The sequence below is a fragment of the Chelonoidis abingdonii genome, chromosome 3 (genome assembly GCF_003597395.2).
Source record: "Chelonoidis abingdonii isolate Lonesome George chromosome 3, CheloAbing_2.0, whole genome shotgun sequence".
NCBI classification, from domain to species: Eukaryota; Metazoa; Chordata; order Testudines; family Testudinidae; genus Chelonoidis; species Chelonoidis abingdonii.
The window spans coordinates 164,582,215-164,596,116 of NC_133771.1; the positions used below are offsets into that span (position 1 = coordinate 164,582,215).

Here is a 13,902-nt window from a genome sequence, read left to right on the forward strand (position 1 = left end):
AAAGAGAGAGATATTATCTTCTCTGGCACAGAAGTTAAACTAACTGGTCTGTAGTTTCCTAGTTTTTATTTCCCTTTTATAGATGGGCACTATATTTGCCCTTTTCCAGCCTTCTGGAATCTCCCGTCTCCCATGATCTTCCAAAGATAATAACTAGAGGCTCAGATACCTCCTCTATTAACTCCTTGAGTATTCTAGGATGCATTTCATCAGGCCCCGGTGACTTGCAGGCATCTAACTTTTCTAAGTGATTTTTAACTTGCTCTTTTTTTTATTTTATTTCTAACTACCCCCTTCCATAAGCATCACTGTTAGACATTCTTCGACTTCAGTGAAGACCGAAACAAAGAAGTCATAAGCATCTCTGCCATTTCCAAGTTTCCGGTTATGTTTCTCCTCCTCACTGCGCAGTGACCTACCTGTCCTTGGTCTTCCTCTTGCTTCTATGTATTGAAAACAGTTCTTTGTTTCCCTTTATTCCATAGCTAGTTTGAGCTCATTTTGTGCTTTGCCTTTCTAATCTGCCCTGCATTCCTGTGTTGTTTGCCTGTATTCTCTCTTGTGATCTGTCCTAGTTTCCATTTTTTATATGACCTTTTTTTTGTAGGTCATGCAAGATCTCATGGTTAAGCCAGGTGGTCTTTTGCAAATTTTCTGTCTTTCCTACCATCGTAATAGCTTACTTTGGGCCTTATAGTGTCCCTTTGAAAAATGCCAACTCTCCTCAGTTGTTTCCCCCCCTCAGTCTTGATTCCCATGGACCTTACCTATTAGCCTCTCTGAGCTTAACCAAAGTCCGCCTTCCTGAAATCCATGGTCTCTATTTTGCTGTACTCCCTTCTTCCCTTCCTTAGAATTGCAAACTCTTATGATTTCATGATCACTTTCACCCAAGCTTCCTTCTACTTTCAAATTCTTAATGAGTTCCTCCCTATTTGTTAAAATCAAGTCTAAAATCAAGATCTACATACATGCTAAGTATGTTGAAAAAGAAAATCTATTTAATATTGTATTTTGCTGCTTCACCCAAAGCAAGTGTGAAGATGAAAAATACGTTCTTCTAAATTTAACTTGCATTTACATGGAGCACCTCTTGAAATCACATACCGTATGTCAAGTTAACAATTATTCAGTTTTTTTTAATACAGACTTAATGACCCATTGCTTTGTATTCTCAGAGCAATACCCCACATTTCCCACCAAATTCAGGCATGTATACAATAGTATGCCCTCTCTAACTTGGCTTTGAGTTGTTACCATGACAATCAATACATTTCCCTTATCCCTTGGCATGTTTGTGTTTACTCTTTCTAGGATGAAGAAGCTGTGAGGAAACTGACAGTGAGTGCTGGGACCAAGTCAAAGCTTCCTAAGCCAGTCCAGGACCTTATTAAGATGATCTTTGATGTGGAGAGCATGAAGAAAGCCATGGTGGAATTTGAGGTATTTGCACTTTTATTTAATGTTGCTTGTTTCTAGTCACTCCTTCCCACTAGACACAATAGTTATGCTGGCAGCAGCAGGCCGTTCGCACTGTGGATCTGATCCAGCACTGTCAATGGGAATCAGTTGGAGGACATTGAATCAGGCCCTATGATAAGGGGGTGTGGCGGGGGAATGTCTAACTAGCCTTTATCACTAGTTTAAAAAAAAACCCATATATGACACTTCAATCATAACTGTACAAATGTCATCTTGGCGCATCTCTTTCATTAGTGATGTTTATATTGAATGTTCTCAGCTTGTAAAACTAAAGGAGACTTTTCTGTCTGTTCGTCTTGTAAGCTCAACCTGGGATCAGGAAAATCATTCTGTATTCCTCTGTGTTATGCACATCATCACCATTACTAGAGATTTTGGAATCTTAACTCAGATGGCCACTGATACATGAGGCAAGAAACACCCTTCTGGGTCTGCAGCCCTGACACAAGTAAAACTATTATTAGTAAATTTAAATAACAGAGACCCTGGAGGTGCACAGAAAGCTGATACGTGCATTAAGGTGATGTTTTAATAAAGCCTATTTTCTACTCTCAGCCATGTTAAGTGCCGGATTCTTGTGTAATGGTTTTAAGGCTTGCTCTACACTACGGAGTTAGGTTGACATAAGGCAGCTTATATCAACCTCGCTATATCAGTGTCTACACTACAGCCTTGCTCGCACCAATGTAAGTTACCCTAATACACCGACATAATAATCCCACCTCCACAAGAGGGGTAGGCCTTATGTCAGTGTAGTTAGGGTGAGGCAGTGTCTGTGTACACTGCGTTCCTTACATTGGCTGTGAAATCGACAAGAAAGCTGGCTCCTGGCTCCCCAGCCGGGCTGCTGCCATCCTGGCTCCCCGCTTCCTGCTGGGAGCCCTGCTGCCCCTGGGGTCCCGACTCTCTCCTACCCCCGGAACATGGCAGCTGACTGGACTCTGGGTGTGGATTTCCCCACCAAAGACGAGAGGCCCCAGGTGGCTGCTCTCTGGCTGATGGGAGGCAAGAAGCCCCAAGCGGCTATCCCCCTGCTCCCTACAGGGAGCTGCGCAGACCTGAAAGCCTTGGCTCTCAGCCACCGCCCGCCCTCCCCCCACCCCACCAAGATGCACGTCACAAACAGAAGGAGGGTAGTAATTACTGTGGTGGCTGTAAGTCGACCTAACATAGGTCAATTTAAGATTGGAGAGTAGACATGTGGTCAGTGGCTCACCACTCTTTCAGTTGAGGGAAAAAACACTGATCCACCCTTCTTCCTGTGTCTTTAGAATAATATAGCTATGAATCCAAACAGGTGGGGCTGAGAATGGTTTGGTAGTGCCTGCCTAAGTCTCTACTTATCTTTCAATATTGCGGAAATTGCGGATTCCTCAATATTAGGCTTCCGCTGCAGTTTGAGAGCGGGAGCCCCGTTCTGCGCAAGATTGACAGTGGAGGCCCCGGGCAGCCCACAGCGCAAAATCACGGAAAAATAATAATGGGCTTTATTACTGCAAATAATAAGGTCCATTATTACTTTTCCGCAATTTTCCATGCCTTGTCCACAACTCAGCCACTATTTTTTGATAATCATTGCACAGTTGAAGTAGGGCCATATGCCTGCCTTGCTCCATGCATATAAATATGTGTACTAACTTTCATTTGCAGTCTCCAAATCTATTTTTAATGCTGTGGATGAACTGCTGCATGTCAGGGCATCTGTAATGTTAAACAACTTTTCTCTCTTGCTTTCTTTGATCAGCCTAGAAAGGTACTTTAATTTACCTAGCATAAAATTACATATTGAAAGAGGTGTTGCATGCTCTCTGTGGCATACAGTTTAATTTGCATACCACCGTTTCTACAGCTGTACTTCAGTTTGTCATGTGCAGTGAAATGCTGTATACCTGAAGTCCTTTTAGTGTGCAAGCACATTCTGAAGCATCTATGATAGGAGATTTTCCTGTATATTTTGTGGCTTTTGAAAGCAGATTTTGGATTAAAGCTTCTAAAATAAGTGCTAATGATTCTCCATTCCCAGTAGTGTTTGATCATCTGGAGAAAATTAGCTCCATTGGAACCATGCTAATTTGTGCCATCTGAGGATCTGTATGGCCCCTAGAGCTTGAATGGAGACTTGCTCTTCCTGTTAGATTCTGACTTCATTATTATCCCATGCTTGGGAGCAGCAGCTCTTTCCAATGAGGGAAGAATATTTGCCTCTGCTAGGAAGCCAAAAAACTGTATGCAGTCTCCCCAAGGGGTTTATTAAGTCCTTTCATCCACCTGATTTCATGTGCTTTTATCTACTGCACCGTATCCAGGCACTCCCAATGTGTGTAGATAGCTTGCGTTAGACTTGCTGTGATATAAAGGATCATTTTCATGACGGAGGTGACCTGAAGACTCTCTTCAGCTTTCTGATTCTTTAAAGACTTCCCCTCACTTAACCCTGTACCAGTCCTGTTACAATTGCATTGTAGTAAACACCTGCTAAATGGACTAGCACCTGAACTACCCTAGTGCTGTCCATTCTCATTCCTGGCTGAAGACCCTGACATTGAGCACTGAGGCGAAGTACTACATTACCCCTTCACAAAGCATTGGTGTATGCTGCTGGTACTCCATGTGTCTGCAGCTTCTGTGTTCTTTTGTTGTCGTATTCCACTTGGTGCATGTGACTGTACTGGAGGTGATTCTGACAATATACCTGATACATTTGGCAGCAGCAAAGGGGCTATATTATTGATCTAGACCTGATGCTTCATGATCTCTGTGCTGTTTTGTCCAAAGTTAAACAGATCAGATCCATGTTGCTTTGCAGCTTAAAATCATAGTTTTACATCTTGTTTGCTACTCTACTTCCTATATAGCAGTTGGAGATTACCACTCCACCCTGGTAAGGCTAATTTTAAGTGACTTGAAGAATGGGCTTCCAGCACTTCAGCCCAGACCTGGTCTCTTGGGAGGCTACATAACAATCTAATAGATCTTGCTGTTAGGGAACGTGCATTGGTCTAGGCAGTGGCTAGCCTAAATTGTCATCACTGAGAATGTTTTGTCTGATTATGACTATCTTTGTCTTATTTCTCCTGGAAGTTCATGTGTCCCTCTACGTGAATGTCCCCAAGATATCGTAAGTTGCACTCTGTCATATCTGAGGCTGTGACCTCTATCTCTCAGCCCAGCTTGATTTTTCTTTATAGCTGGATTTCATCAGTTATAGATGCAGCAGGAGGGGGAAGCAAATCTCTGTACCGTGATACAAGGTGCAAATTATCATGCAAATTACTTCAGCACTTGGGTGGCAGGGCTCACTGGTTCAGAAGAGAATCCCAGGTTCCTTTGCAGAAGGGGTGTGCATGTGTAGCTGAGAATTTTAACTTCAATTTAATGAATAAAATAAAATTTATCCAACAGTAAACGATTTGTTGAGTTTCCTAGAGGGTTCTGCCACTGAATCCTGTTTTGAACCAGCCACTCTACAGTTTTCCTCTCTGGGATGAGGGTTTTGGACTTGGTGCCTGTCAGTGCTCTACTTACACAAATAGCACTGACCTGACAAGCTGAGGGGTGTTCTGTGAGGACTGCTGATGTCCATAGAGCATATCCATAACCTCATGTAAAACATTCAGTTAAAATGGAGCTTTGTTAAATGCTGTTGCATACTTCTTCATTACAAAGCTGGTGCATGAAAAGGTCTAGTTTTAAACTATAACTCCCAAGCTCCAGCTGTTCAAAATTGTGCTACCAGACCAGAGAGAGATCTGGGAAAGTCTTGAGAGGTGAACCACTAGAAGAATTAATATCTGGGGGGGTTAATTAGTTTGCCCAAAATGTGGGGAGGATGAGATAGGTGGGGGTGCCAGGCAACATCTATTTCTAAAACAAATTAGTAAATAAAATGTGGAAAACAGAAGCATAACTTGTACTGTGAGATTACACTTTTAGTTAACATGTGCCTTGATGGAGCACTCTGTATGCAGAATACCGAATACAACTTCCTCATGCTTTACTCTGCAGTTTACAGGTGCCAAGTGCAAGTGCTGAAAATGGAGTACGCTTGAACTGTTACTGCAGTCAAAATATTGGGCACATTATGTGATCTGAAGGATATTTTATTCTGTTCAAACTGCCCTTTATATTGGTTTCTCCAGCAGCAGACCTAATTGTAAAAGGTCATGAATGCTTATGGCATTAGGTAAATATTAAACGTTATACTGAAAGACTTATTTTGTTCAGCCCAAGTACCGCACATGATCTTAAGTTACAGACATAATTTTATCTCATTGGGAGATAACTTGTCCATATTCTGGCTGCACTGCTCTATTCATTCTTCAGCCCATGCAGATAAATGCCAGCTCTGAACTGTTTTTTAATTTTTATATAATGTATTCTATCTGGAGACTCGGATCTTTGTGGTGGCAGATGAGAGGAACTATGGAGGTTTCATTGTAATGGAGTCCTGTTTTAATTGCTTCAACAAATCTCCTTGTTAGATTGACCTCCAGAAGATGCCACTGGGAAAGCTGAGCAAGAGGCAGATCCAGAGTGCATACTCCATCCTTAATGAGGTTCAGCAGGTAAGAATATAAGAATGGTGGTACTCGGTCAGACCAAAGGTCCATCCAGCCTAGTATCCTGACTACCGACAGTGGCTAATGCCAGGTGCCCCAGAGGGAGTGAACCTAACAGGTAATGATCAAGTGACCTCTCTCCTGCCGTCCATCACCACCCTCTGACAAACAGAGGCTAGGGACACCATTCCTTACCCATCCTGGCTAATAGCCATTAATGGACATAACCTCCATGAATTTATCCAGTTCTTTTTTAAACCCTGTTATAGTCCTAGCCTCCACAACCTCCTCAGGCAAGGAGTTCCACAGGTTGACTGCGCTGTGTGAAGAAGAATTTCCTTCTATTTGTTTTAAACCTGCTGTCCATTAATTTCATTTGGCAGCCCCTAGTTCTTATATTATGGGAACAAGTAAATAACTTTTCCTTATTCACTTTCTCCACATCACTCATGATTTTATATACCTCTGTTGTATCCCTCCATAGTCTCTTTTCCAAGCTGAAAAGTCCTAACCTCTTTAAACTCTCCTCATATGGGACCCGTTCCAAACCCCTAATCATTTTAGTTGCCCTTCTCTGAACCTTTTCTAATGCCAGTATATCTTTTTTGAGATGAGGAGACCACATCTGTACGCAGTATTCAAATTGTGGGTGTACCCTGGATTTATATAAGGGCAATAAGATGATATTCTTCGTCTTATTCTCTATCCCCTTTTTAATGATTCCTAACATCCTGTTTGCTTTTTTGACCACCGCTGCACATTGCGTGGACGTCTTCAGAGAACTATCCACAATGACTCCCAAGATCTTTTTCCTGATTAGTTGTAGCTAAATTAGCTCCCATCATATTGTATGTATAGTTGGGGTTATTTTTTCCAATATGCATTACTTTACATGTATCCACATAAAATTTCATTTGCCATTTTGTTGCCCAATCACTTAGTTTTGTGAGATCTTTTCAAGTTCTTCACTGTCTACTTTGGTCTTAACTATCTTGAGCAGCTTAATATTGTCTGTAAACTTTGGCACCTCACTTTTTACCCCTTTCCCCAGATCCAGTGAGCAAGAAACAGACTTTACAACCAGCAAGGGAATTCAGAAGTCATTCTGGGCTCAGAACACAGCTGGATTCCTTGCTGCATTTGTACTTTATAGAGGTTACACTTGTTTCGATCAACTAAAAGTTAATGGAGGAAGGGTACATACTTTAGGTTGCAGTAAAGGGGCTGCTTCATTCTTTTTGAATTAACCCGTTGCTGAGGACACTATTACTATTAATCACACCATCTGTAACTGAGGCTGTCTGCACTTAAAATGCTATGGTGACAGCTGCAGTGCTTCAGCGTAGACACTCACTACTGCAATGGGGGGAGGGGTTCTTCCATCACTGTAGGTAATCTAGTTCCCCAAGAGGCAGTAGCTAGGTCAACAGAAGAATTTTTTTGTCTACCTTTTGCTGCCGATTAGGATTAGGTTGGCATAGCTACATCTCAGGTGTGCATTTTTCACACATGCGAGACACAGCTCTGCCAATGTAAGTTTCCAGTGCAGACCAGCCCTAAGAGGACATATAATTACTTCAGAGTTGTAGTGTAAAAAAGACCCAAGTTCTTCTTTAGGAAGAACAGCATTTTAAGCATGTAAAGTTAAGTGTGGTCTACACTTAAAACTTAGGTCACCATAGTTACAGCGCTTGGGGTATAAAAAATCCACTCTCCTGAGCACCATATCTGTGCTGACCTAACCCCTGGTGTAGATGCAGTTAGGTTGACAGAAGAATGCCTCTGTCAACCTAACTGCAGTGTCACAAGGAAGTAGAATTCCTTCAGCAATAGAAAAACCCCTTCCATCACCATAGTCTGTGTCTACAGTACAGGGTTACAAGAGGCATAGCTGTGATACCGTAGCTATGCCGCTGTGGCACTCTTGGTGTAGATATTGCCTAAGACAGGACCAAATCCACTGCTGCTGGTATAAATGGGGGATTAATCCACTGAAGTCTGTGGAGTTGCACTGACAGTGAGCTTGACCTTACGCTCCTGTGGAGTGGCAGTTACTTCTGTTCACTGCATTCCAAGATGAGGTTCTAAGCTGGAAGGGGAGTGTGTTTGCTTAATGATATATTTAAACATGCTTTACTGCTCATCTGTTCTGGGTGCTATAAAGTACTGTTGTGCATGATTTGGAGCATTCCAAGGATCGCTAGTCAATATTGTCCAGAGAGCTCACAAAAGTCCTCTGTATGGTACCCAAAAGAGGCATGCAGAGGGGCACTTCCAGACTTAATGTAAATGCACGTCAGCTGCATGCTGCAACAAAATGAGTCACTCCACTGTTCTCTAGTTCACTCTGTGAGCATGTCTGCGCTTACGGTTTTATTGTCGTTCGTTTTGGTGTACCAGAACCTCAGGTTTTTTTCGAACAAGCTTATTCCTTTATCAGTTGTTCCTTTACTGAAAAATGATTGTATTTCTGTAGGTATTTTGATTTGGAACATGGGAAGTGATTTAACAGGACTGTCCCTTTATTCATTTAATTGGGTTTCAGCATTAAAATCACTTTGGTTGTGTTTTCTGTGTCCTTGTATTAGTAACTTTTCTTTTTACTAGTCTTTCAAAACAAGTACCTTGAGTGCATCTGTTGTTGCATAGAACTTTCCCAGAATTCATTTCTCCTCTTCTCATTTAGGCAGTTTCTGATGGTGGCAGTGATTCTCAGATACTGGATCTCTCCAATCGCTTCTATACCCTGATACCTCATGACTTTGGGATGAAGAAACCACCTCTCTTAAATAACCTAGAACATATCCAGGTATTAATGAAACTTATTATATTTATTGTGGAAAGCAGCTCTGGCACCTGATATTCAAATGTAGAAGGTTTGCATTTTGTTAAATGTGAATGAGGAAACACCTTCTAGGAATTTAACTAGGTCAATTTAAGTGACCATTGCTTCATTGTTTCAGACAGAACTGTTCGCAATCCTATTTGACACTGCAAGACTGTGACTGTTATAATGTAGCTTTGTGTTTAAGTGTGTAGGCTTCTTTCTATGCTGTTTAAGTTGGCTAAGCTGTTATCCAGAAATGTCTGAAGAATTGTCTCCTGTGCTTTGCATAGCAAAGGCTGAACTAGCTCTTAACCATCACTTCACAGGCTTTGTGGCTTATATACAGCTACAGAGATTCTGGGCCAAATTCCTCCTCAGTATAAGTTGAGATAACTTAAGGTTTTCAGGCTTGAAAATATTAGCCTGACTCCTGCACATACTCAGTTGCATATCTTTGCCAAAGGATCTACTGATGTAAAGTTTTAAAGTAGCAAAACTGAATGGAAAGGGGAAAAATGAGGGGATTTGTTTTTAGCTTTGTGAAAGCAGAGAAAAAGGTCAAGCAGGTCTTAATATAGGTTCTACACAATCCTCATGGATACTGAGCTGCTTTTGACATCACACCCTGGGATCCACTTCTCTGAGAAATTGCTTATTTCCCCATAACCCTCTGCAGAAGATGAAGTCTGACAATTTACTTGAGGTCTCTGTTCTGGAGCTTAAACTTTCCATAGCTGGTAGCAGAACAGGGGAGGGCTTCTGAAATCTGCACCCTCCTCTGGAACCTGGGATGGTTTGCTTAAAGAGAAATGTCAGATCTGTTTGCCCAGGTGCAGTATTGATTTTATAATAGGGATAGGTGGGTTTTTGTTAACAGGAATGTTCTATAAATAGCTTTATTGATGCGAGCCACCCAAGTGTTGTGGCCGTGGTGCACAGACATTTATAAATATCTCGGCATTAACATGCTCATAGCAACTGCAGGACAAGATCTTAAGGCTGTAAAGACTTTCCTATGGGAAGAAAAATAATCTCTTCAAATTATGCAGGCCAAAGTGCAGATGTTAGACAACCTGCTTGATATTGAGGTCGCTTACAGTCTGCTCAGAGGTGGAAATGAAGATGGCGATAAAGACCCAATTGACATCAACTATGAAAAGCTTAAAACTAACATTAAGGTAAATGAAATAGAATAGTAGACTGTGGTCAGTGACTGTGAATATGAACTTGGCATCCATTTGTATGGAGTATAACAGATGAATAAGGCACTGCTGGTAAACTAAAAATACAGCTTTCCACTCTAGCAGGGAACAAATCATGCCCATGTTGAGCTCCCAGTATACTATTATATATGTCTGTATTCACTCCACCATCTCTACAAAAGTAGTCTCTTAATTCTAATGCCCTGTTTGTGCTCCTGAAGGGTGAAATGGGGGAAAGCCCATATATCCCGGTCTCTTCAAGCCTCCAATAACAGTTTATGTCACCCTTTAACTCACATAGAGATTATTATTTGATTTTGGCCAAAAAACGACTCTTGATGCCCGAGGCATGTCTGTCCTAGTGATAAATAAGAGATTTAGTGGGGGGCACTACCAAGTGCAGGATAAATTTTTCAGTCCCCAAAACGACCTAACAGGATCACATTAATCTGCATTTTTTAAAAGAAACCATTTGTGTTCTGCTTTTTCCTCCCAGGTTATTGATAAAGATTCAGAAGAAGCCAAGATCATAAAGCAGTATGTAAAGAATACACATGCCTCTACCCACAATGCATATGATCTAAAAGTTGTGGATGTAAGTTTTGAAGGGGTGGGGAGTTAAGTGTGTAAAATTGGTGTATACACCTTTGCTTTCTTCAGTGTCTCTTTTGTGTGTTGAATAACTACTGAGCTTCCGTTATAGAAAGTACTTGTTACATGAATGAATACAATAAAATCTCAAGGCAAGGAGCTGGGGAGGAATTTGCACATCTAAGTTTTTAGACATGTCTTGCTGTCAAGATGTTTTTATTTTCATTTGTCTCTTAATAAACCCAGAGGGGGAAATCACCTTTGGCCTAAGAGAAACCTGGAAAATTTCAACCTCAAAGGAGAATTATTCAGAAAGCTGTGAGCAAGTAAAAATTAGAGGAGGGTGGGGAACAGAGGTGGTGCTAGCCCACCCAGAGCCCTACGAAGGAATATTTTGGTGCCCCTTTCCTACCAACACATATTAAAAAAGCAAATGGGGGGCCCCCTTGAGTCTGCTTATGCCTAGTGCCAGTACTTAGGGGAAAGAACTTGTAATGAAATGTCCTGGTGTAACCTTTGCTATAGATAACTGGCAGCTGGAGTTAGATTATGACAGTATGAAGTTTGCTTCTCTTAGTATGTTAACTTTCCTAGCACAGATTAACCCATTTTCAAGATCAGACCATCTTGCCATGCACCAATTAATGATGAGATTTTTGTTTTCCTTTCTCCCTCTTTAAAATGATAAAGATCTTCAAGATTGAACGTGAAGGAGAAAGTCAGCGTTACAAACCGTTCAGACAGCTTCATAATCGCCAGCTGCTCTGGCATGGCTCCCGTGCTACCAACTTTGCTGGCATCTTCTCACAGGGTCTCCGAATAGCTCCACCTGAAGCTCCTGTGGTATGTAAAATGCTACTTGTTAAACAAGTGCATAAAAATAATTGTTGTGCCACTCATCATGTTCCTCTTGAGACCTTTTTCTTCCTCCATCCATGTGGTCTCCTGTGGCCGCTATCGGTAAGAGCCTAAAGAAGAGAATGTCTAGATAAGGAGGGGCCAGTGACCTTTGTGAACATGTAATGCTATTCAAGCTGTCCAGAGAGAATGATTGCTGAGCAACATGTCAATAAGTTTGCCAATGAGTTACACCTCAGACAGTGCTTGGGGGTTGTTTTGTACCATTACTCTTGTAGTTAATACAGAGAGAATTCCAGGCAGATGGTTTCAACATCAGCTTGGTCTTTGAAGCTGGGATTTTATTTTGATAACCTTTTTCCTTTCCCATCCCCAGACTGGTTACATGTTCGGTAAAGGTATCTATTTTGCGGACATGGTGTCCAAGAGTGCCAACTACTGTCACACATCTCAGACTGACCCAATAGGCTTAATCTTACTGGGAGAGGTTGCCCTTGGAAACATGTAAGTAACTTGTATGTTATTAACTGGCTCAGAGTTGTAGAAGGTAGCACCTAAGCCACAAACCCCTTCATCCAAGTGACAATGAGAACCTGTTGCAGTTTGCTTGGAAATCATTAAAAGCTTTCTTAAATGAGGACAGTTTTGGAAACTCCTGAAATAAGTGAATAATTTGAGTAAAATCTGTGCTGCAGTTAGAGAATATTGCCTTAAAAAGAAACAGCATGAATAGTAATAACTATAATAAGGAAGGAGAAACCACAGCTGTCTTCTAAAGGCGTAGTATGTAAAATAACTTCATAGTAATGTAACTAAATGTCTTTATTTTTTCACTACAAAAGTTCTTTTAAACTCCTCCAGAAATGTTCTTCTTTCTACTTTCTAGGCATGAGCTAAAGAATGCTTCCCACATAACTAAATTGCCCAAGGGAAAACACAGTGTCAAAGGTAAAGCTTAGTTGAGAAATTATCAGGGTGACGATAACTGTAACAATCTTTGCTGCTTCATCCCATGACAGCTTTTGCTTCGTGAAAAGAATAGGCTAGTCTTGTGCTATGGCTGTGTCTTTCAAAAGGATTGGATAACGTTACCTTCGATAATGTATTTATGTATTTTCATGTGGGGAGGGGGAGGGACTCTTGTTTCATGCTTCATAGTGTATTGGCTGGCTGTTTTAAGGTTCAGGCAGGAATTTTCATCCAAGTGTAGCACTGAACAATAAAGTAGGTGTTCTTGGGGGGCTTTGTACTTGCCTCTGAAGTATCTGGTATTGGGCATTGCTGGAGGTAGGATATTACTTGATAAACCAATAGTGTAAAGGATTTTGAATAACACTTTCAAAATGCCTTTAATATTCAGGGAATAAATAGCTGTTTTTTGTCTGTTGCTGATAAAAGCTGGAATTCGAACGATTGCTGTTCTTACAATGCTACTTAAAAAAAAAAATTAAAAAAAAAAAGTTCCTGTTTTCTGAGGGATTTGTAGAGGGAATTAATAAATTTTGAGAATTATACCCCCAGAGTTGGGGGAATAGTAACATTTGACAAATGCCCCTGATTAAACAAAGGACATCTTGTTGATCTGAAAGGCATCTTTGATCTTTAAGATATAAACTCTAGTAAAGATCTGACTTAAGTATCCACTTAGGTATACAGTACATTAGGCCCCAAATTAACTGTATGTCAAGGAGGGTCTTATACGGAGAACAGGAATTAGTTCTTTAGTTTAATTTCATTTAAATTTTACAGTTTAAATGTACTCTGTATTGGGAACGGTGTGTGAGAACTGGAAAGTGAATATAGTCTGTACACTGTCAATGTCACTTTTAAGATCTCTTGGGATATAAATCTGTAGCTTACAGCAGTGGTTCTCAACCAGGGCTCTGGGGCCCCCTGGAGGGCCGTGAGCAGGTTTCAGGGGAACCACCAAGTATGGCCAGCGTTAGACTCACTAGGGCCCAGGGCAGAAAGCCAAAGTTCTGCCACACGGGACTGCAGCCCGAGGCACTGAAGCCCATCACCCACGGCTGAAGCCAAAGCCTGAGCAGTTTAGCTTCGTAGTGCCCCGTGGTGTGGGGCCTCAGGCAGTTGCCCTGCTTGCTACGCCCTAATGCTGGTCCTAGCTATTATGTGCAGAAAAACAATTATTGTGGCACAGCTGGGCCATGGAGGTTTTATAGCTGAGGAGGTTTGCTCAGAAAGAAAAAGGTTGAGAATCCCTGGCTTATAGTACAAGTGAGGCTGTGCTGAAGCTGAAGTGCTTGATTTCCAGTGGACATAAATGGGAACTGGATAAGATCCCTCTGACTTCAGTGCAAGCAGAAATGGGCTCTTAATGCGCATGGGTAATCTGGCAATTGTACACAGTTTCATTTGAAGAAAT

At 41.4% G+C, this 13,902-nt stretch overlaps 1 protein-coding gene across 1 annotated transcript in view; it reads left to right on the top strand.

Annotated features, from left to right (window-relative positions):
- Nucleotides 1–13,902, top strand: part of PARP1 (poly(ADP-ribose) polymerase 1) — a 57,947-nt gene that overhangs the window by 41,178 nt on the left and 2,867 nt on the right. The window contains exons 14-21 of the mRNA XM_032766505.2: nucleotides 1,315–1,443; nucleotides 5,964–6,047; nucleotides 8,728–8,850; nucleotides 9,918–10,046; nucleotides 10,567–10,665; nucleotides 11,352–11,504; nucleotides 11,896–12,023; nucleotides 12,406–12,467. Of these exons, the coding sequence (XP_032622396.1) occupies nucleotides 1,315–1,443; nucleotides 5,964–6,047; nucleotides 8,728–8,850; nucleotides 9,918–10,046; nucleotides 10,567–10,665; nucleotides 11,352–11,504; nucleotides 11,896–12,023; nucleotides 12,406–12,467 (907 nt within the window). The remainder of the gene's footprint in view (nucleotides 1–1,314; nucleotides 1,444–5,963; nucleotides 6,048–8,727; nucleotides 8,851–9,917; nucleotides 10,047–10,566; nucleotides 10,666–11,351; nucleotides 11,505–11,895; nucleotides 12,024–12,405; nucleotides 12,468–13,902) is intronic.